General features: G+C 40.4%; 1 protein-coding gene across 2 annotated transcripts in view; it reads right to left on the bottom strand.

The window, feature by feature from the left end:
- Window positions 1-10,727: 10,727 nt before the first annotated feature.
- The window catches only part of dtwd2 (DTW domain containing 2), a 60,679-nt gene continuing 49,082 nt past the window's right edge, over window positions 10,728-22,324 (bottom strand). Inside the window, exons 5-6 of one of the 2 annotated variants that reach the window (XM_042060589.1) lie at window positions 21,491-21,619; window positions 10,728-11,727 (exon numbers count right to left, since the gene is read on the bottom strand). In XM_042060589.1, coding sequence (XP_041916523.1) covers window positions 11,557-11,727; window positions 21,491-21,619 — 300 coding nt within the window. In that variant the 3' untranslated portion in view covers window positions 10,728-11,556. The remainder of the gene's footprint in view (window positions 11,728-21,490; window positions 21,620-22,324) is intronic. The other variant, XM_042060590.1, reaches the window with a different exon arrangement.

The following is a 22,324-nucleotide window of genomic DNA, read 5'->3' as shown; positions in this document are numbered from 1 at the left end:
GAGGAAGCGTTGCTGGTCTAAAAATAAATAAATAATAATAAAAAAACGTGTGATGGGGAGGATTGAACCCATGTCAACTGCGTGATAAAGCAATTTATAGGCATGAACCTGTTGCGACACAGGAGAAGCACCAACTTAAGAATTGGGAAGTAAAGTATCAAAAAAACATCAAACCCATGTTTACGTGTCAGCAACATTAACGTTAATAGCCTATATAGTACAGCGGCTAAGCACCGGAATCGTTCAGTTTTTGCAGAAAGCATGAAACTTGGCACAGTTATACTACTACCCCTAGTGATCAAAAATTGAAATGGACCCCAACACATAGCGCCCCCTAGTGGCCGCCATCTTGAATTCAAATGGCTACCATTCTTAATAGAATTGTTGATACAACTTCAAAATTAAACAAGATAAAAAAGTATTTTAAGTTCTAACACTCAATAGGGTCAAGGAAGCTATTGACAGGATTTCCAAACAAACTTGATGTTGGCCATTTTGAAATCCAATATGGAGGATACCAAATGTGAAAATATACAGTAGACCATCATTATTGTTATTCATGATAGAAATATCATTCAAAAACAATTTAAAAGTTTGAACAGTCATTTTATCACATGACAACCTCAATAATATACAAGGCATCAAGTATAATCTGGTAAGATTCCAATATGGCCACTATGTGTAAGAAAATAAGGCATTTATTCTATATCTTGGTTAATTGAAGTAACTACCTACATCATCAATACATTCTTATTCTACCTTCTTCTCTTTCTGAGCAAACCTTAACTTTTACTTACTATACACTGCTCAAAAAAAATATACACTTCAGAAAAAAATAAAACACATCAGATTTCAATGGGGAAAAAACATCATGCTGGATATCTACATTACATTAGGCTGACGCATTTTTAGCCAAAGCGCCTTACAACCTGGTAAACAGTTTAACGCTTTTAAAACAATTCTCTCAACAATTCTAGAACAATTTAAAACAATTCAAAAAGGTAGAGTACAATAGGGAAGAGTGCATAAGTGAGTACTGTTTTTATACAGTCAAGTCAGGTGGTAAGTGCTAGAATTAGCTAGTTGTAGTAGTAGTGCTACGAGAGAAGATATTCTCTGAAGAGCTGGGTCTTCAGGAGTTTTTTGAAGATGGAGAGGGATGTCCCTGCTTTAGTAGAAACTGATAGTGCGTTCTACCAACGAGGAACAACAGATGAAAAAAGTTTGGATTGACCTGAGCGTACCGGTGGCAGAGCTAGACAATGTTTGTCTGAAGAGCGCAACGGTCGGGGGGTAGCATATAATGCCTGTATGAGGGCATTCGAGTAGGTGGGAGCATTAGGTTTAGCTGGGAGGACCAGCAGTTTGTTTTTTGAGAGGTTTAGCTGGAGGTGGTGTGCCTTCATCCATGAAGATATGTCTGAGAGGCAATCTGTGGTCCGTGTCGAGACCAAGGGGTCATCAGGTGGAAAGAACAGATAAAGCTATGTGTCATCTGCATAACAGTGGTGTGAGAAGCTGTGCGAATGTATAATATGTCCCAAAGAAGTGGTGTGGATAGCAAAGAGAAGGGGGCCCAGTACTGAGCCCTGGGGGACCCCTGTGGTGCGGACAGGTGTCCAAGCCATGATACGTTAAACGAGCATCCTGTGAGGTAGGATTCAAACTGATATGGACTGGGTAATATGTTAGGAACAAAAGGATGCGACTTCGTTATTTGGGAATGAAAATGATCAATCCACAGAGGACTGAATTCAAAGACCCCCCGAAAATCTAAGTGGAAAAAATGACACGGCAAGCTAGTCCATTTTGCTTGAATTTCAGCGCAGCAACTCATGATGGTACTCAGTAGTTCGTATGGCCCCGACATGCTTGATGGCATCAGGGCATGCTCCTAATGAAATGGCGGATGGTGTCCTGGGGTGTGGACATGGCCATTGGGATGGTCTAGCTACGACCGCACATGACTGGTGAACTGTCAGCACTCGTCCTCTACACATCAGCTGATATTTGTGCACACACACACACACAACACACACTCGTACATGGCCCATTGCTATGTGGCTAGCACTTTTAAGATGTGTAAGAAACAACACAACACGGAGCTATTAGCAATGGTGGCACATTTATTGTTTGTCTGAATTAGACACATACTTTTGAATGTTTGTCAACCGATAGCTACCGATTCACGTTCATGGCGTCCTCTTGTTCCAGCTTCTGAAGGTCCGGTGGCAAAGAAGGGTCGACTGGATCGCATGGACTGTTTATTGTTTCCGGGCGGTATTGGACCGTTCCATTAGGTTAATTGATTGTGGGGTATTTCGAGATGGAACTGATCAAGCTGCATCGATGATTAGTCTTTCCACATGTAACCAAGTTTATTATTTAACAATGTATTTAGCTCATTCTGCTAGTGACAAATGATATGTATGCTTGTGGCCCAGGGTCTGTCTTGTCTATTGTGTGTTAATTGATTGTTTAGTGTTTACCTGTCTATGTTAAATGGTGCTGGCCGCCAGGTTTATGTTCTCCTCTGTCTAGTCTGATGTTAGTCTTTTCTGGCCTATCTGATGTGTAGGGTACTGTGAGTACTATGACTGTTACAATGCTGCTGTATTTTGATTAGAAGCTAAAGCAGATTTTTCATACTGGTTCAATCTCGCAAGATTAAATGCTAAAGCAGATTTTTCATACTGGTTCAATATTGCAATTTTGGAAGATTATTATTAACATTTTTCTGTGCATTTTTCTATGGACTCTTCTGCTTGGTTGTTCGAGCCAAGCCGAATAATAAATTACTGTCCATCTTCACTACTGCCTCTGCTTCTTTGGCCACACCCACATTCGTTAATGGTAACTTTCGCTCGGTTCCATTACAGCCATCACTGAGCTCCTTGACAGTCGGTGGTGCAACCTGGCGGATGGACCAAAATATAATATCCCAGAGGTGTTCAATCGGATTTAAGTCAGGGGAGTGTGGGGGGGGGGGACAGTCAATGGTATCAATGCCTTCATCCTCCAGGAACTGTCTGCACATTCTCGCTACATGTGTCCAGCCATTGTTGTGCACCAGGAGGAACCCAGGGCCCACTGCACCAATACAGGGTAAGAAATGAGTCTGAAGTTTTCATCCTGATGCCTAAGAGTAGTGAGGGTGCAGTTGTCTTGCCCGTAGAGGTGTGTGCGTCCTTCCAAGGATATCCCTCCCCAGACCATCACTGGCCCACCACCAAACCAATCATGCTGAATGATGTTGCAGGCAGCATTACATTCTTCAAGACATCTTTAAATGTCACATGTGCTCAGGGTGAACCTGGTCTCATTTGTGAAAAGCACAGGGCGTCAATGGCGAACCTGCCAATTCTGTATTCTATGGCAAATGCCAATTAAGCTGCACAGTGCTGGGCAGTGAGCATAGGTCCTTCCAGAGGCCATCGGGCCCTCAGGCCACCTTCATGAAGTCTGACAGTGTGGTCAGAGACATTCACACCAGCGGCCTGGAGGAGGTCATTTTGTAGGGCTCTGGCAGGGCTCCTACTGTTTGTTGTTGCACAAAGGAGCAGATACTGGTCCTGCTGCTGGGTTAAGGACCCTCTACCATCCTACCCAGCTCTCCTTGAGCAACTGTCTACTGGAATCTCCTACATGCTCTTGAGACTGCGCTGGGAGACAAAGCAATCCTTCTGGCAATGGAACGTATTGGTGTGCCATTCTGGAGGAGTTGGACTACCTGTGCAATGTTTGTAGGCTCCAGGTACTGGCTTATGCTACCAGTAGTGACACTGACCCTAGCCAAATGTGAAACTAGTGAAAAATCAGTCAAGGAGGATAAAGATGGAAAATGTATCATTTGCCACCACCTCTAACATTCCTGTTTTTACAGACCTATCTCCCTTCTTCCTTTCTTGTCAAAGTTGTCTTGTCTTGTCTAGTCAAAGGAGAAAATGGTCTTCAAGCAAGTCTTGGACTTACTATATCAGAACAACCTGCTAGACCCTATGCAGTCTGTTTTCAAGAGTCATTCTACTGAAACTGCTTTTCTGTCTGTGACCGAAGCATTGACAGTAGCTAAGTCCTCATCTAAGTTGCTAAGTCATTAGTATTCATTCTACTAGACTTATCTGCAGCCTTCGATACTGTTAACCATGACATTCTCCTTTCTACACTATCTGAACTGGAATGTCTAGGAAAGCCCTTGACTGGTTTAAATCCTACCTTAAAGGGCACATGACCTCACCACAGGTGTGCATCAGGGACAGTGGTGGAGCAAGTACTGAATCTCAGTACTTAAGTAAAAGTACAAATACACAGAGAAATATTTACTTTAGTAAAAGTAAAAGTACCACAATGACAACCCTACTTAAGTAAAAGTAAAAAGTACCTGCTTTTAAATGTACTTTAAGTATTAAAAGTAAAAGTATTTGCATAATGATTTATTCTCTTAATATCTATATTCTAAAAAAAAATAGTATGGGCTGTGGCATTTTAATTAAGCTAGTTTTAGGTTAGGCTATATTCGACTAGATAGTTTTAAGCTAATGCAATTGTGCTTACCATCTGTGGCCCAGTTTACATTCTGACCTACAATTCTAGAGACTGTAATTCTGGTTATCTACTAGGGTGATCTGCTGAGTATATCATTCAGCAAAACACGAGAGCCTGAAGTTTAACGGGGTAGACCAGGGAAACGTCGGGTGGAAAAGTTGCTGAGAAAGGTGTCTTTATGATTAGGTTCAGTTTCACTTGCGCAGACGCACATAGACATTGAATGAGCGCTCACATTTCTACCCCCCCCCCCCCCCCCCCCTAGAATATTTTCTAATCTGGAAAATGCTACGTTTTTTCGTTTTCCAGAAGCATGGGCATAGCCTGTAACTTCGCTGATCCGCGGAGAGCAATCTCATCGGAGAGGAGGCCCTAACGCTGCAGATAACAGACAGAGAAAGGCACAGAACACAGTTGCATGTCCAGTGTAGCCATGGGTCTGGTGAATATAGCCTACCGAATGCAGATGGCTACAAGCTCACGCTTTGCCTGGTCTAGACTAGAAGCTTATGTTTCAAAGATTTAGAGGCACGTAGCGCTCCAGAATCTGTGGTAGCAACCCCGCCCCCTGGTAAAACAAACGTGTTTGTCAGAGAGAAAAAAAATCTGATCATAAAATGTATCGTAAAAAGGAACGATGGTGTTGTAAAAATGTAGCGGAGTAAAAGTACAGATAATTGCTGTAAAATGTAACGAAGTAAAAGTCAAAAGTATGCACTATAAATTCTACTTAAGTAAAGTACAAATACGTGGAATATTTACTTAAGTACAGTAACGAAGTATTTGTACTTCGTTACATTCCACGACTGATCAGGGATCAGTATTAGGGACCCTACTTTTCTCTATTTACACACTTCCTTGGGTGAGACCATTCGCTCCCATGAATTTGATTATCACTGCTATGCGGACGATACTCAACTTTACCTGTCTTAAGCTTTTGGTGTTTCCACCAGACTTGGCGCTGAACGCACTAGCAAGTGTCCTAAAAGTGCTAGTTCACTGACTAGCATGAGCCCTAATGTGTCAGGAGGGAGCTAAACTCATAAGGTATTACATATTTAAATTAGCTTCATTGACAGGCATAATCATTTTATGGGATGCAAAATATTAAACTACAATAAAACAAAATAGACCTTTTCAAACAATCACTATAAGCCTTAAAAAAAACTTTAGCATATGCTAATTGGCCCCACCCACCTCAATTGAATTAGGCTAACAGGAGGATGTGTTGGACTGGGTTATGTACTAATTTATCTAACTATGACTGGGTGCATGTACTACTTTATCTAACTCTAGGATAGAAGACAAAATAGCTAATTTCCCAAAAGGCAGCATATGTTTTTTTTAAGAGACTTGACAGACGCTAGCATCTAAGGGTTTTAGCCTCCTTGCTAGCATGCCAGCCTCTAGGGGGCAAATTAGAAGGATTGAGCCCAGGCAAGTGCAGGGTTTAATCACACAGTCAAAACTTCACACATAGCCCAAACGCACCCCAGTTTTTGTTGTTGTTGACTCAGTGTCAGAATGTATGGCTACTTAAAATCTAACATGTCTGCCATTTTAATTATGCATGATTGTCTCATTATGTATTTCATAATGCTGAAAGATGGCTGTAGACATGTCATATTATGTGTTAAAAGCAGCATAGCATTATAAATGTAGAAAAAAAAGGGCATATTTTGGTGGCCATATTTGAAGTCAAGATAGGGGCCACCAGGGGGCGCTATGTGTTGGGGTCCATTTCAATTTTTGATCACTAGGGGTAGTACTATACCTGTACCAAGTTTCGTGCTTTCTGCAAAAACTGAACGATTCAGGTAAAAATCTGGCCTTAGCCGCTGTACTAATAAGCCTATGAGTTTTGACTCTCCCTGTGCGCAAATTTTATGTAAAATATGGACACGTTATAGACTTCTCCTGCCCATTGCTATGTGTGTTTCAATGCCTGTGTTTCATGAACTGAATTATTTAAAGAATAGGCTGGACAAAAGGATACAAAATTAGGCAACACATTTTTATTTGATTTATTTGCTGACGTTCATGTTCATGCGCCTCTACAGACACTTCAGGTAGGGGTGACCACAGCCTAACCTCAGTGAAACGTTTGTAAAACTTAACCATGATACTTTGAAGGCCTACTACAGTAAATGGCTTGGGCAACGGTAGCATGATAACATGGTAGCCAGATAACATGAACAGCTATGTTAACTTGTTACAATTATAATAACGTTAGCTGACTTCTTTTAATCATACAACTGAAGTCAATTTCTGTGAGTGCCGTCAGCTGGTTCGTGGCGCAAGTGGATAGATGTCTGATTACCAAGCAAACAGGTCAATTTATTCGTGGATCGATACCCACGTGAAGTTTATTTATTTAGGTGTTTGTTTTTTGGGTGGCATATTCATGGTCCAGTGCATGTAGTACTACATACAATTTTGACTTTTAAACATGTCATGCATATTTGTGTGCGTCTCTAGTATATCAGAAAGTGACAAATCTGCAAGCGGCCACATCTGTCAAAGACTCGTCATTAATCATGAAACGTCATCAACGCAGCCAGTTACCTAGCGTTCATGGGCTTCGGAAAAACCTTTCTCCGAGTGAAAACACCATCATTCCGCGTCATTCACGTCACGTAATGTGCGAGTCAGAGGTCGGAAACTGGGGCTAGATTTTGCTAACAGAGTTGCCCAGTTAGGGGCTCGTCATCACTTTTGTTGTCACGTTGTAGTTCGTTTGTAGTCCATGTGGCCTTTCATGTCCAACCGTTTTAATGTGAACTTGGGAATTTGCCGTTTTTGTCACTTGAAAGCTGCATATCTTTTTCACGAGCGTCTTACACTATATTTTAAGTAAATACAGTTGTTTGTTTAGGATTAGTGAGTGTATGTTTTAACCTTTGTTGTGGCATCCGTGTTTGTCACACATTCCGACGGCAAAGCACATGAACACTTGCTGTCGGAAAAACAAAGTAGCCATGGGGGCGGTCCTTGTCATTCCGAAGTGCCCTGAATGCACCATTAACATGGGAGCCAGTTGCCATGTAACACCGGCAAGCCTGATGCTTTTTCTCTACGAAGCTCCCGCTACCGCCTGTACGTGTCGATACGTGTGCGAGCCCTCGTTCGGTCTGAAGCTCTTTTCCTTTTCTTTGCATCTTCCGTCAAGGGTTTTCGCTGCTTATTCGCCGGCTCTGCCATTATACACACGTACGTTTGCAACAATCGCTAGCGTTGCGTTAGCCTGCTTCTGTGCTCGGGATGCAGGATGTAAACTGATCCTGCTTCTTGCGATGTCTGAGACTTTGTGAGACTGAAGGTCGGCGGGTAGGATACACCGAACTTGCAAGTGGGATATTCTTCCTACTATGGCGCGGGAATCGTGCCTAAAACCTTCCGATCGTCCATCTGATCAACCAACCGATCACCAACCGAACGTCATACCACCCGCCTTACTTACATGTATCAGAATAATTGCCTTTTTATAAGCAGCCTACATATACCTACATGAACCTACAACAGCAACATGTAGGCTACTTATTCTGTTGGAACATGATGGTTGGCTTGTGACATGTAGGCTTGTGTTGGAACATGAATACATGTAGGAAAACTCTACATAAACTTCATTAAATGAACATTCATTAGTCTATTTGTGTCGTTATTAGTGACAAGCTATTGCTATTGTTGCTTAAACTGTTATGCGTAATAACCATCTGCAAAACAGTACTAGGGGCCTACCAATTATCTGCGAGATATGAGAAATGCCATAGGCTGGCCTTACCACATTTTCTCTTTCTTATATCAATATGTTATGGAAGCATATGAGCCCACTTCAAATCATCTCCAAATATGTGATTATGTAGGCCTATCCTAGCCTATAGGCTAAGTTTAACAACGTTTTATGGACAATATCCCTCGGACTGCAATTTGATTAGATTTTGCTGTGCTGTACTGTAAAGTAGGCCTACGGCCATTTCTTAGAGTGGGTTCAATTTGTTCCTGCTGCTCATTGTCAAAAGCATGACAGAGGAAGAGGGCACCAGGCTAGGCCTACTTCAGTTGTTAGCCTACATTCAGAACCAAGAAACTGACATCTGGAGTCTTTCTCAGGTGTGTGTGCTCCTTTCGTGAGACAGAAAGAAAAACTGAAACTAAAGTAGCTTGTATGGCCCGGAATGTAGCGGTAGGTGACTTTATTTTTTTGGTAAACAAAATTGCTGTCAGATTTGGCATTCTGGAGAAGGGGATGCGTTTCGTAATGAGTCATAGGTCTTCTTTGTTCAACCTTCAGGTTCCCCACCCCACCTTTCCCTATCCTCCTCTGTGTGTGTGCGTGTGTGGGTGTGGGTGTGAGTTTGTGTGTACGCCTATACAGCGGGGCTTGTTCTATGAAATCCCCTTTCAAATGTTTAGAACACATTGATTTTTGAGTGATGTTGAAGTAGATTTTATTCCTAGCTTTTCATAAATAATAATACATTTTATATATGTATATAATTTTGATATACATTTCAATTCATTCATTATACTGATTTATATAAGGAAGTTGTGTCTGTTGAATCAAATGTATTTTATGTCTCTATTCCGAAATGATCTTAATAAATATACAGTATACTTACTTCCTGTATTACTGGTAAGGTACATGTATATCATTCTTATTGACTGTAACATTTGCTTATATACAAGTAAATGGTTTATTCTTATGGACCAAATAAATCTAAAACATTGTGTCTGACATTATTAGTTGTTGGTGAGAAAGAGAATGTGAATTCTGTCAACAACATTCTAAATCCTGTTTCCTGCATTTTTTTACACTGATCACTAAATTTATCATAACTTTTGAAAGGTTAATGATACTCCAATTCTGTCTTTTTTTGTTAAATAGCCCACAACTTGTTGAACATGTCATACACTCTATATATTTCTCTATCTTGTAGAGAAATATGATGAAAATATTTTTTTTTGTGAATGAAATTTCGGTATACATTTGAAGTGGATTTTCAAAGACTGTTCATTACTATATCAACATTACCATATGTATTTTACATCATTTCATAGAACTGATCCTTCTGATTACAATGGTATGTATATCCCATTGATGGTATGTATTATACTCAAGAAATATTTTTTTTGTGTAAGGTCATCCAGCACCAAAAATGGAATGTTCGGCACGGGCACGAAAGGAGGTTGTATTTCGTGATTAGCGATTTCAGGCCCAAACATAAATGATCACATTCATGTAGTCTTTCCTAACGATCCGCTAGCTGCCTTCCCCATAAGCAGGCCGTCAAAAAACCGAGTCTCTGTAGGCAGCCTAGGCTCCGAGAAACCTCAAAGTGTTACCTTTCATTTGAGACCAGGATTATGCTTCTACACTAAGAGGTTGCCACACAGTAAGCATTTTGTCAGTATGCATTTTGGGTAACAAAACGCATGAGCATACAAATAATGGTCTAAAGTACTCATATTTCATTCTATATTGATCTACTTTGAGATACAGAATCGCAAGTCCTGGTAGTGGGCCTCAGTTGTATTTCAAACAATTGCTGCCAACAAGTGTTGGCAACCACAGGCAAAATAAAGTGTTCCAACCAATAACCGAGAGATGTGCGTTTAGGAGAGTTTCAATTGCACAGGAGGGAGTAGCGAGCTAGCTCTCTGTTGAAGTGACATAAGCGATAGTTGCGCTTGTGTGGTGGTGGTCTCTTGTGTAGGTTCAACAGTGATTAACATCACTAGTTCAAACTAGTGCTAAAGTGAACATGCCTTATTTGCCCAGCCCAGTGTATGTCTTACAAACATAGAACTTTAAAATAGTCATGCTACCCTGCAGCAACTGTGCTAGTTCACATGGCAAACAGCAATGCCCACACTGGATATGGCAGGTAACCGCTCGTTCTTCCTCTGGCTGGAGCTGTAGAAACACCTCGTCCTTTCCAAACTTTGCTGTAACATGCCCCTTCCAATTTAGTCGTTCTCCCATCAGGCAGGGATCAAACAGAAAGCTAAAAGCAAGCTGTCTTTGTTGCATGCACATGGGAGGGAATCAGGACAACTTAACCATAACCCATAACGTGCATTAACTTATGATACCCAAATGTCACGTTTGCCATTATGTTACTGACCTCACTCAAACACAAAAATTATGACACCATTTTGATGCAGCAATAAGGACATAGATACATCTTGCAAATTAAATTTAATGCAGCTGTTGTACAAATGTTTACGGGGAGAACTTTCTGCCCTACACCACTGAAAGGCAAGGACAATTAACAACATGTCAATTTACACTTCAAGGAGACATTTTCTTCTATGCAATGGGGTAAAAATAAAATGTCTTACTTGTGAGATGAATAAAAAGTTACTTGCTATACTGAGGGTGCTTTGCATGTAATAATACCAATAAGAACAATAGAAAACGCAATGCATTATACTGTTACACACCCTCACTTTGCACATCAAATGGCAAACCACTAATATATAAACACAAAACAATGATGATATCTGACGAAGATAATGTATACAACTCTGGGTATTAGGGACCAAACACTCAATAGGCCCATTTCCTGTTGTAATTTTCTATACATCACACAGATACTGAATGACAAAAATAAAATGACCCTTTTCCTTTACTCATCAAAAGAAAAGAGATTTTAAACTTCGAGAAAACAATGACAGACAACATCCTATATATTTTAAGAGAGATAGACAATTTGTAAAGTGTAAAGCTTTACATAATCTGGAGGCAAGTGTCGGCCATACAACATTTAACTTAACCTACTACCTCTCCCCAATTTTTCAACTGTAACAGGTGCATTATGTTAATGCTCTTCTGGGCCAGCTTAAAAGTACTGAGCATACTTTCCCCATTACATAAACACTCAATTTGATTTGTTGCATGTTGATTGTTCTCTTTGGTGGCATCTGTTCTATGATGTACAGACATTCCGGGTGATGAATTCTGGACTGTCAAATCTGTGTTCTTATCATTCAATCTGGTTATAGTATGTCTCAGATCTTCTGATTGGTAATAAGTTTCTGAATTCTTTTCATCTTGCGCTTGTTTTTGGGCAGTGGTTTGTCATACAGGCCACACTTTAGCAGGTGTTCTTTGCTATGGTGAACCTGAGCACCATGTTGCAGCTGGAATGAGCACAAGGCTCTTAAGGGCTTCAGTAGAACCTAGAGTACATAGACAAAAAGTGATTAATAATTTATAAGATTTTCAATTGAAATCTCTCAAATATTTTTGATTTACTGATTCATCCACAGACATGCACACCTTATACCCACAAATGTAATTCCTGCAACTGCTGCCTCCTACAAACATAATAATCATTTTTTCATAAACATAATAATGACTACATATGTGAGAAATTATTCAATTTGTGGGAATACCTTCATTAAACAAACGCAGTAAATACACAATGAATACACAAATGCACAACAGATGTGTTGTGTATACCATATTCATATTATAGTACGGCAGCAACGACAGCAGTCGCCTACATTCATTATCAGTTTTCAAATGTTCTGTCAAAATTGTAAAAGACTATGTGCACAACAGGCCCTTCCTGCACATTATATCCGCTGGAGCGTTAACTATGTTGTTACGACATCTATTATATTCTGCTATTTACAACTTCACTCCGACACTGAATATTCTTGTTTGCTCAATAATAACACAAGCATAAACCCTTCTTTATCGTAATGTGCTGATTCCCTACTGCAACACTCAACCTGGTCCATGTAGGGGTAACCATTATAGCATTCATTATATCGTAGGTCAATTATTTTTTTTCGTCAGGGAGTCAGGGAAAAGTCATTTCATTTGACTTAAGAGTGGGAACCCTGATATTCTCATGTGCTCATGTACAGCGTTTGACGGTAAGTTTAGGGTGATTTCCCAGAATCATACATGCTTCTGAGGTTCAAATTGATTCTGGGAAGGATGTTTGGGAGGTTGTTGCTTGGTATGAAGTATACCAAAGGTAAATCTTCTGCCAAATGGAGTCAGTCAGTTGAGCTCTTTCTAAGAGTAATGTGGAATTTCTGCTGGATGGAATTTTTACCTTTACTTACAAAACTAACTATGTCTGTTAACATTATGTATGCACTAAACTTTTTTCACTTTGGATTTGTAAGATGTTACCAAAGGGCCTGATGTGGTCAAATTTTCTGTCCATAGTTTACTTTTGCTAATTTGAGTTGTAGAAGTGGTATTTTTCAAGAAATTGTATTTTTACCATTCATTTTTTTCAGTTGTCAAGGTGCTTCTAAGTCTAGCCATTAATAATAACATACAGTATAATGTTGAAATATCATGACATATTTTGGGGTTCACAGGTCTGTGTGTGAAAAATGTCAAGCGCACATCCTGATTGTGAAACTACCCCTAACTGATATTGGAAAATCCTTTTAAATAATCGCAATTTAATCATTTTGAATAATTGCATCTACAGTACCCTCCAGAATTATTGGCACCTCTGCTAAAGTTGACTAAAAAGAGGAATATAAAATCATCTTTTGGAAATTGATCTTAATGCCTTAAGTAAAAAATGAGGAAATATCCAACCTTTAAGGACACCAATTTTCTTTGTGAATGAATAATGTATCATAAATAAATAAATGTTAAAATAAAGGGGTCATAAGTATTGGCACCCCTATGTTAAATTCCAATAGAGGCAGGCAGATTTTTATTTTTAAAGGCCAGTTATTTCATGGATCCAGGATACTATGCATCTTGATAAAGTTCCCTTGGCCTTTGGAATTAAAATAGCCCCACATAATCACATACCCTTCACCATACCTAGAGAGTGGCATCGTGTGTATTTCAGTTAGCCTATTAGCTGGTTTGATTTGCATTGAGCTCAATGAGCATCAATAGTAGAGCTCCATAGACCTCCATTTATTCTGCACTTATTTGTGAGCGCCCTCACATGGAACCAGAACAGGAACTGCAACCAGTTCAGAAACCAGAAGGGTCTCCCCTTATTAGACATTCTGTGCCTAGATCCATAGGCAAATGTTTATTTCCGGGTGGGAGGGCACAGTTTGAGGTTTAAATCATTGGAGTTCCTTTGAACCAATCACTAACAACCGGCGTTTCGTCATAGAGAAGTTTCTCTGCATCACGCCCTTAACAAGCAAACTTGCATCTTATCAGCAAACAGTGACACATTTAATCTGCGTAACTCTCGCCAAAATGCATCCTATGGTGTTTTGTGAATGTACCCAAGTCAAACTTTCGTTTAAAAGCATAAGTACGTCCGAAGCGCCACTTTTAAAGCTTGTACGCGTTGTCGTTTTCGGGTGAAATGGCCTTTTGAATGGGAATCCTATAGGGGCACTACTATTTTGATACATCATCGTGTCAAAATCGCGTTTGACTAAAGTTTACTAAAAGAAAGGTTTTGAACAGCTGCTGGGTTAGACGCACAGAGAATCAAGTAATGATCCGATACATGTAAATGGATTAACTATAACGTTGTCTATAGTACAGTTACATAGCAGAATTATATCTAGGGCTTTCAGCGTTAATGCATTAATCGTGATGCGAAGAACCAAGCATAACATGTTTTTTTTCCCTAAATCGCATTAATCATGTGCCGCCATTTTTTTTTTATTTTACACCGTCACTTGTTCTGTTATCAACAATCCAAACAGGATAAGCACATTAGCAGAAATTTGCGTATCCCTATACCCTATCCTGTATGCTATCGAAGTCAGTCACCTATGTCCGCCCTTTTACGTGTAGGCCTGTCACCTAATATTAATTTCTATACAAACCAAGACTGCCAATTCCTAAAGAAACGCAAGCACCCACACCATAAGTGTATATACCAAAAATGACATTTTACCGTGACTCGAAGAGCTGTAAACAGTGTTCTAAGGCTGCGTGCACAAATCCGCTTGGAGCTTCAGTGGAATTTTGATTTTGCAACGAGAATTCTCGGTCTAACCCATTGATGTGCCGTGTGAGAGGGCACCCACCAGCCCAGCCCAGCACCAAACTCCGAGCGCACAGTAAAGAAAATAGGATTTTGAAGGCAGTAAATGCTCCCGTTAAGAACCAAACCAGATTTTGTTCAAACCTACACACCTATGGCTACTGGAAAATGTAAGGTTCTTTTATCAAATGTTATTTTGAAGTATTAACACATCTTTTTTTAGAATTTTCAAACGAAAGGGGCGGAAATTGGTGCTTTTACGATAGTTCTCCAAAGTATTTCACACTATAAATATAGCTTCTAGCATAAAACACACAGGCAGGAATAATTTAGCGCGACGCTTGTTAGTGGGTTTGATCCAGCAAGCCCACTATTGTTCTTCTTAAGTATACATATTATTATTAGTGGGTTTGATCAAGCAAGCCCACAGCATGACAAAACCCAAGCAGAATTTCAATACATTTCCTGCCATGCAAAATTATTATTATAAATCACAAACAACATTAGTTAAGTCAGTCAATTAGGGAGTTCCAAACTTTTGACAGACTTTTTTTAAATGACCCTTTAAATGATGACTTCTGGTGAGTTTTGTGGAAAAAGAGAAGGGTGTAGAAGAAGCAACTTCATGCAGAGGCTTGGGCTTCAGGGCCCCCTGAGCTCTTGGGCCCAGTAGGCCCATTCAGTAATCCATCTCTGGACATACCTGTAGACATGTGGTCTCCAAAATTTATATTTTAAAAGAAATGGCAAATTAGAGTATCTTTGTTAATCCCTATATTACACAAAATGCAATGGCTCTTTGACTAATTACTTACACCTGAAGATTTTTTTAACTAAGGCTAAGACTCATAGGTTTGGACCTAATAGTAGGGATGTAACGATTACCGGTATAATGGTAAACCGCAATAAAAATGTTGACGATAATAATTACCGTTTTCATTTCAAACATCATGATCATCACTGTTGATTACCGAGGTGTGGAAACCGTGTGTTTAATCTTTCCCAGCTTCATCCGAGCCTGCTTTTGACATATAGTACACTACGATTCGGATTAGGCTACACCTGATTTTAAAAGCCGGAACTTTTTCACCGCAAAATGTGCACTGTATCATGTAGCCACTCTGCGTCTTTTTATGTTGGCGTCCACATTAAATACATTCCACTCACGTTATCGGGAGAATACAGTAGCCTAAAGTTTTATTTTGAACGCTTACTTTAGTCTCACTCATTGCATCCAAATAACAGAAATAGCAAACTCCAAGTTATGATAGGGTAAGTTAAGCTATAAGCACATAGCCAATTAAACATGAAGAAAAAAGTGAACGGGACACTTTTTGAAACCGTGTCAGCTTGTGTAGGCCTATCAGTGCTTTCTGAACATATTGAACACACTTTTAGAAATACCGTGATAATACCGAAAACCGTGATAATTTTGGTCACTATAACCGTGAGGTTAAATTTTCATACCGTTACATCCCTACCTAATAGCCTAATACGATTTTATATTTTGATTTTATTATACTGGTGGTTAATCACACAATTTTAACATGGTTTGAAAGGGACAGGATTCAGGAATAGGCTACTAAGACAGACCCCTCTTCTGTCTGACTCACCTCTCGTTACTCCAAGCATTATAGGCTGGTTTCTGACAGAAATTACCTTTTGTGCCAACACGAAATACTACTACAGCCTTTATTTGGTGAATGGAGGTGCATATTCCTTTCTTTGGTTATTGTCCGCGATTCACATGAACTGTAGGCCATCACCGCTAGTGCATTGTAACCGGTTTTTTCCAACTTGTGTGCCGTCGCCACATTTGAGTCCAACGTTTTGCCTGCATGGATACGCCATTGAGTGCACATTTAAATGTAACATGCAAGATGCAACAACCGTTTCTAAGGGGCCTAAACAGGTTCATTTCTGACATTACTTCTAGCATATGAATGCATTATTTAAGTTGTAAGACATGTGAAAGAAATGAATGACAGGCACGCACAAATTCATCTTTTAAAATAAAAGGGCACTAAGTTTTACTTTCGCTATAAGTTTTACTTTCGCACCGCAGTATGGTGCAGTAAATGGAAGATTTTGATAGCGTACACCACTAACGAAAAACGCAAAACCACTCAGGGGTGTAGGGTACTCTTTCTGGAAACATCACTAGGTCACCAATTTGTGCGTTTGATTACATTTCAGATCGTGGTGCTTGTTGGTTTCCTGTACAGTAGTATAGCGCTTTCTTCTTTATTTATTTTTCTATGTCCGTATATTGGGGGGGGACATTTTGGTCATATCTCCCCACCAATGTCTATGGTGACTACGGCCCTGCTACACACAACAACAGGTTGACCCTGCCTTCACCTTGACACCACCTCTAGCCCCTCTCTAGAACCAAGTGGCCGAACGTTTAGATTGGGCCAGAAATCCGGGGTCAGTAGCACCAGTTAGCCCCTGCAGCTGAAGGTGTGAAAGCAATTAGCACCAGCACGGACTTGCTAGCTTGGCTTTGGCTCGGTGGTCTGAAGGGGGCTACTGCGTGTCTTATTTTTAGCTCGTAGGCTCTGGCCAGCTTTGGCAAAAGGGAGTTTGTATGGAGATGGAGGGAAAATAAGTCTCTGCAAGCTCTGATTTATATGTGTTATGTAACTCCAAAATACAGATGTATGCAAGTTACCACAAAGAGGCTAGCATCATTTTCAAACTGTCCCCCACATGTTCCACGGGTTCCTTCATGAATCACGCACCCCATTTTCTCAGCAGAAATGGCACAAACTGCAGTTGACACAAACAACCACAAGGTGTCACTTGGGAGTTCTGCCACTACTATTTTTGATGCAACTTGACTTCACTGCTTCCATGACGCAGCCATTACCAAACATTTATGATAATACAATAGCGTGAGTTTATATATCGTATACCCTATTTGTCACGGTTACTTATAGATTTGATAGTGTAACGAAGTGTTTTTTCTTTTCTTTTTGAGCACGTCCGAATCCCAGGACATAACGCACTGGACCTTATAATAGGCTCGAGATATAATTCCAAAGGGGGCAGATGGGGGCCTACTGCACTTAAAACCTAAAAAGATTGAACGAAGCTTCCCGAAATTTGAAATTGTGATCAGTGACTGCCATCGGGTGAAGCTTTTCGAAGTTGAACTATTTGCGCACCTCAATGTCACAGGAGAGACTGGGCTCTCCCTTCTATGAATTGAAAAATACGTTATGCTACCTGCAAACTGGCCTATGATTTCATTGCTGAGTTTGTGTCAGGATATGGCGAGTCAGTGTAATTTATTTGTCCAATGTTAGCCTACAGACCAGTTTCCATAGTGCACATCTTATCAACAGTTTGAATGTCGTGTGTGTTTCTGCTCATTGACAAATACCATTCAGCATGATGATTCATGCCCAATTCATTTCCCCTGTTAAAGTGTTTGCCTTTGTTACACTATTTGGTTTCGTGATGTAGCCTATGATAAACACCATATGGCCAAATATGTGACTCAGCTAATGTTATAGGCTATACAATTTCCCCTCTTAAAGACAAGCTGGTGTAGCTTATTAGACTGTACTTTTCAAGGCATTTCAAGGAAGGTGTCATAGCATGCAAGCTCCCAAATTGACCCAGTAGCCTACCGAAGGCATCAATAAATTGTTGGGACTGGGGAGGGTCATGCGTTTTTTCTCAATCACTTTGGAGGGTCATAGGAAAAAATTCTTGCTGGCAAGGGAGGGTCACGTCTTTTTTTGACTAACGCTCCCAAAACTCCTCCGGTAGCCCCTTAAATAAATAACGAACAGTCCCTAATTGATTATAGCCTGTAGGCCTACACCAGCAATTGTTGAACATTTACCTGTACAGGACATTGACAGTAGCCCAGCCTAACAAGCAGATGTTGCAAAAGACATCAAAAGACGCAATTAATCAGAAATAAATAATGTAATCTGCATCGCTTTAATTAACAAACCGCAAGAGGGTTGAGTTCGCTGTAAGGCCAAACTCAAGAGCAGAGCCTATCTGTTAAGGCACTCGATAGGCTATATGGTAACGAGCTGTGTGCGCCTGGAAAGACAATAGAAGATGTTTTCTGAATAGCACAGCGAAGACGGCTCTGGTCATCCCATACCCTCCCCCCACTTCCTGTAGCCTACCATTATGACTTGTTGCCGTTTTGGGACATTAAGCTTTTTCACGTTAAGCCCCCCTCCCCCACCCCCTTCTTTCACAAGCAGTGGGGGAGCGCGGGGCACAAAGTAACACTTTTTGGTAGACAAAGGAGGGTTCTCCGCGCTTCTGTCGTTTGGCGACAATCCGGTGCAACCAGGCCAGGACAGATATTTTAGAGAGGAGAGACGCCGGTGCAGCTCAGATGTCTTCTTAATTTTCTTTATTCTTTAGTAAAAGGTGCAGAACATTATTAAACTTTGACTAACGTTTCGATGTGTCGATGTTTTTGACTAACGAACATCGAAACGTTAGTCAAAGTTTAATAATGTTCTGCACCTTTTACTAAAGAATAAAGAAAATTATGAAGACATCTGAGCTGCACCGGCGTCTCTCCTTCTCTCTAACACTTTTTGGCTTTGGCTAAATATTTCTAAAATCATTTGAGTTTCACTAGTCACATGTTTTAACAAGGAACACTTGTTATTGAACTAATAACAGACGTGTGTCGAAAATTGACTTTATTTTCCATATGTAGAAATAACATATGCAGTCTAACCAAGGTCAATCTAAACTAACACGTGCATATTTTTGTATTGCAATCATTGTAGCCTACAGTTGTAACAGCGCGTAACAGTCGTTTTAGGCCCGTTTAACATGTCCCAAAAACAGCTATCAACTAATCACCAAACGTCTTATAAACAAGTATTGCCAGGAGCAACACCTTGCAAAAAATGATAACAAGGCCTAGGCCTTTACATGGCTCTGCTCCTGCCTAGATTCGAACTCAGAACTGCCTCAAAGTTGCAGACGTGTTCTGGAAATACGCGCATTAACCCACTCGACCGTCAGCCAACGCTATCTGCTTCGAGTAGGCCTATTGGGTAGGACTGTAGCCTACACTGGTTGTTGTGGCACAGTCTTGAGTGACCGAATTCGTTTTCCTTTGTCATATGAATGCTGTCATTTTGTGAACATTACTGTTAAGGAGATGCTGTAGGCAAAGGCTATATTTAACCTCGTTAGTGTAGTAAAACAAATCAGAACTATTCACGAGGTTTCTGGGCAGCATATTTATGTTCTGTTAGCAAGCGAACTTCTCATGACTGCCGACTGCAGCCTACTGCCAGCTGACGAACCTCTCATTTTAAAACATTACTGAGAGACAGGCACTGTACAATCAAGACATCTTGCCACTGAATCCAAAACTATGTTTAACATTATGTACAAAGCTTATAGGCTACAGTGGACTAGCATGTTGCAGGGGCTGCTAAAAACACAGAGAAACAGCACTGAAAACTCGGCCAATCACAGCCCTTGCTGTCGAATGCTCCGTCCGGTTCGACCGTGGAACGCCACAGCGGACTATGCTGCCCCCAAGCGGCTGCAGTTGTACTTACATTTCACCCAGCTGCGTGAATCACCTTGATGGTGAATGAAGTGTCAATTCTTAACTGGGACCCCACTGTACATGGTATTTTGTCCGTTCGTTCGCTTGCTTTAAAACACATAGGGATAGTCTTCCTAACTTCCTAACCCCGTCTTCATAACTGTTGCTACTTGCTAGGTTTGACAGTAGAAGTAAGCATTAAAACTCGTAATTCTGATTCTTCCCTAGTCAACATGTTTAGGCACAGGGGTAACATGGGTAGCTTTGCCAATCATATTAGCTAACTATGCTAGTTTCTGAAAACTAGCATAGTTAGCTAATCGGTTCAGTTATGGGAACAGCACTGCAAGCCTAACCCCAGGCAGTATCAATAAGCATGTTAGCTTAGGCAAAGTCCTTTTAGGCAAGTCCCTCCACTCGGCGGCCATATAGCAATGCTTTTTGGGCACTCATCGGGCATCCTCTTCGGCAGAAATGCGCGTGAGGAAGGCTTCATGACACCTTGCTCCAGCGGCGAGTTCACAACACATGATTGGCACGATGTCTTCACAACACACCATATGATTGGCTCAATGTATTCACATGTCAACGTTTTGCCGAGGAAGGGTTGTGATATGTGTAGACATCGGCCATATTGGCATTACAAACTAACCCCATGCATTTCTAAGGAGGATTTTTTGAGTGCTGTGTCTCCTCATTAGAAAGTCTCTGGCTTAGGTTACATTCCGACCACAAGGGTCCTTACCCTATATTCCCTACTCCCTACCCACTGCACAGGGTGTAAAATTCACAGAGAACTCGATTGTTAAAACAGTTTTATTTTGAATGCACTGCTAGTCTTAGGTCATCATAAAAATGTTTGGATTCACAACGTGTCCATTCAAAACAGTGGAGTGTAGTTAGCTTGCTAATTGCCAACATCAAATAGCTTACACAACATTTGAGACGTGTTTTGGGAGTACAATTAATGTTTTTTTAGAATGTACCGTGTCTATTTCTCGCTTACATTAACAAAATCCAAGCATTAAAAAGCCAAACAAATTATATTTATCTGCAAATCAGCTAGCCTACTGAAGTCTGGCATCATTAAACTTCTGGTTAAGAAGCGTGAAGCTGGAAGTTTGCTGTTGTATGCAAATTTCGGGGGCGTTACAAAGGTACAGACCAGAGCCAAATAAGATACAGCCCCTGAGTTGAAGTCAACTATTAGCTTTGTTGAGATTGGCCCGTTTTACAGCGGAAGTTTCACGTTTTGAGATTTACACAGGAAAGAGGTGTCAATGGGACATAATTTTACCCACCGAACTGTCGTTATTTAACTATGACAAGGTAAACTTGGTTTTGCATTCTACAGCATCACCCCTTTAAAATAGTAATATGGACTAAATTCTAGTTTCTATGATCTCTGTTCCTTCTTGCTACGTTTCTAAAAACTCACCTCTTGGATGGCTGGGTCCTTCTCCATAATAGACAGAGTAATGGCTGCACATTCCAGTGTTGACAAGCACATGTTAGTGGGCTGAGTGCGAATAACATACTGACTTGAAGGTGTGCTGCTCAGCTGCACCTGATACAGAATTATACATACATTTTACACAAATACAGATAAATACATGGAGCATTTGTTTACAAAATTAAAACACAATAGGGTCTATGCACGACTCCATTTTGGTTTCAATTGGAGCTATCAACTTCCTATTTACGTTAGACAGTGGCAAATATTGCTTTTTTCTATAGTTATTGTCTTCAGGACCTCTTCTCATGGTAATGTATACTGACTGAAAATGTTGTTTGCCACTCCTTCCAGCAAACAGGAAAAGTGTTTTAAATGTTCTTAACCTTCATCAAGCAACTGATGTTACTGAACTAGTTAGATAACTTTAGCTATGTTGTTCAATAAGAAATAGCCTACTATATTAAAACTGACAGGCTAGTAATCTGTCATTTTCTGTCATAGCCTACTGTGTACAGTGTAAAAAGGAAGTTGATTGCCCAGTAGGAAGGAAATCCAAAATGTCCTGCATAGAGTCCATGACCCTCATTAACAAAACAAACATACAACATAAAACAGGCTTAGGATAGGTGCAGTCGTTTTCACACAAAGCTTTGGCAATCTGAATGTGAGTATTGGCTACACTCAAATCTCAACTTGTATAAGCAAGTTGGCATGGTCATTAAAAAGAAATAGTCTATCAGACCAGACTTTTCCTGCACAGTTGTAGCCTGCTTTCTTTAACCTGTTATTGAAACCTTACCATATGTTTTTTTCAGG

This window comes from Alosa sapidissima, chromosome 13 (assembly GCF_018492685.1).
Source record: "Alosa sapidissima isolate fAloSap1 chromosome 13, fAloSap1.pri, whole genome shotgun sequence".
Classification (NCBI taxonomy): domain Eukaryota; kingdom Metazoa; phylum Chordata; class Actinopteri; order Clupeiformes; family Clupeidae; genus Alosa; species Alosa sapidissima.
Note: the sequence above shows the minus strand (reverse complement) of the source record. Positions and strands in the feature narration are given on the sequence as shown.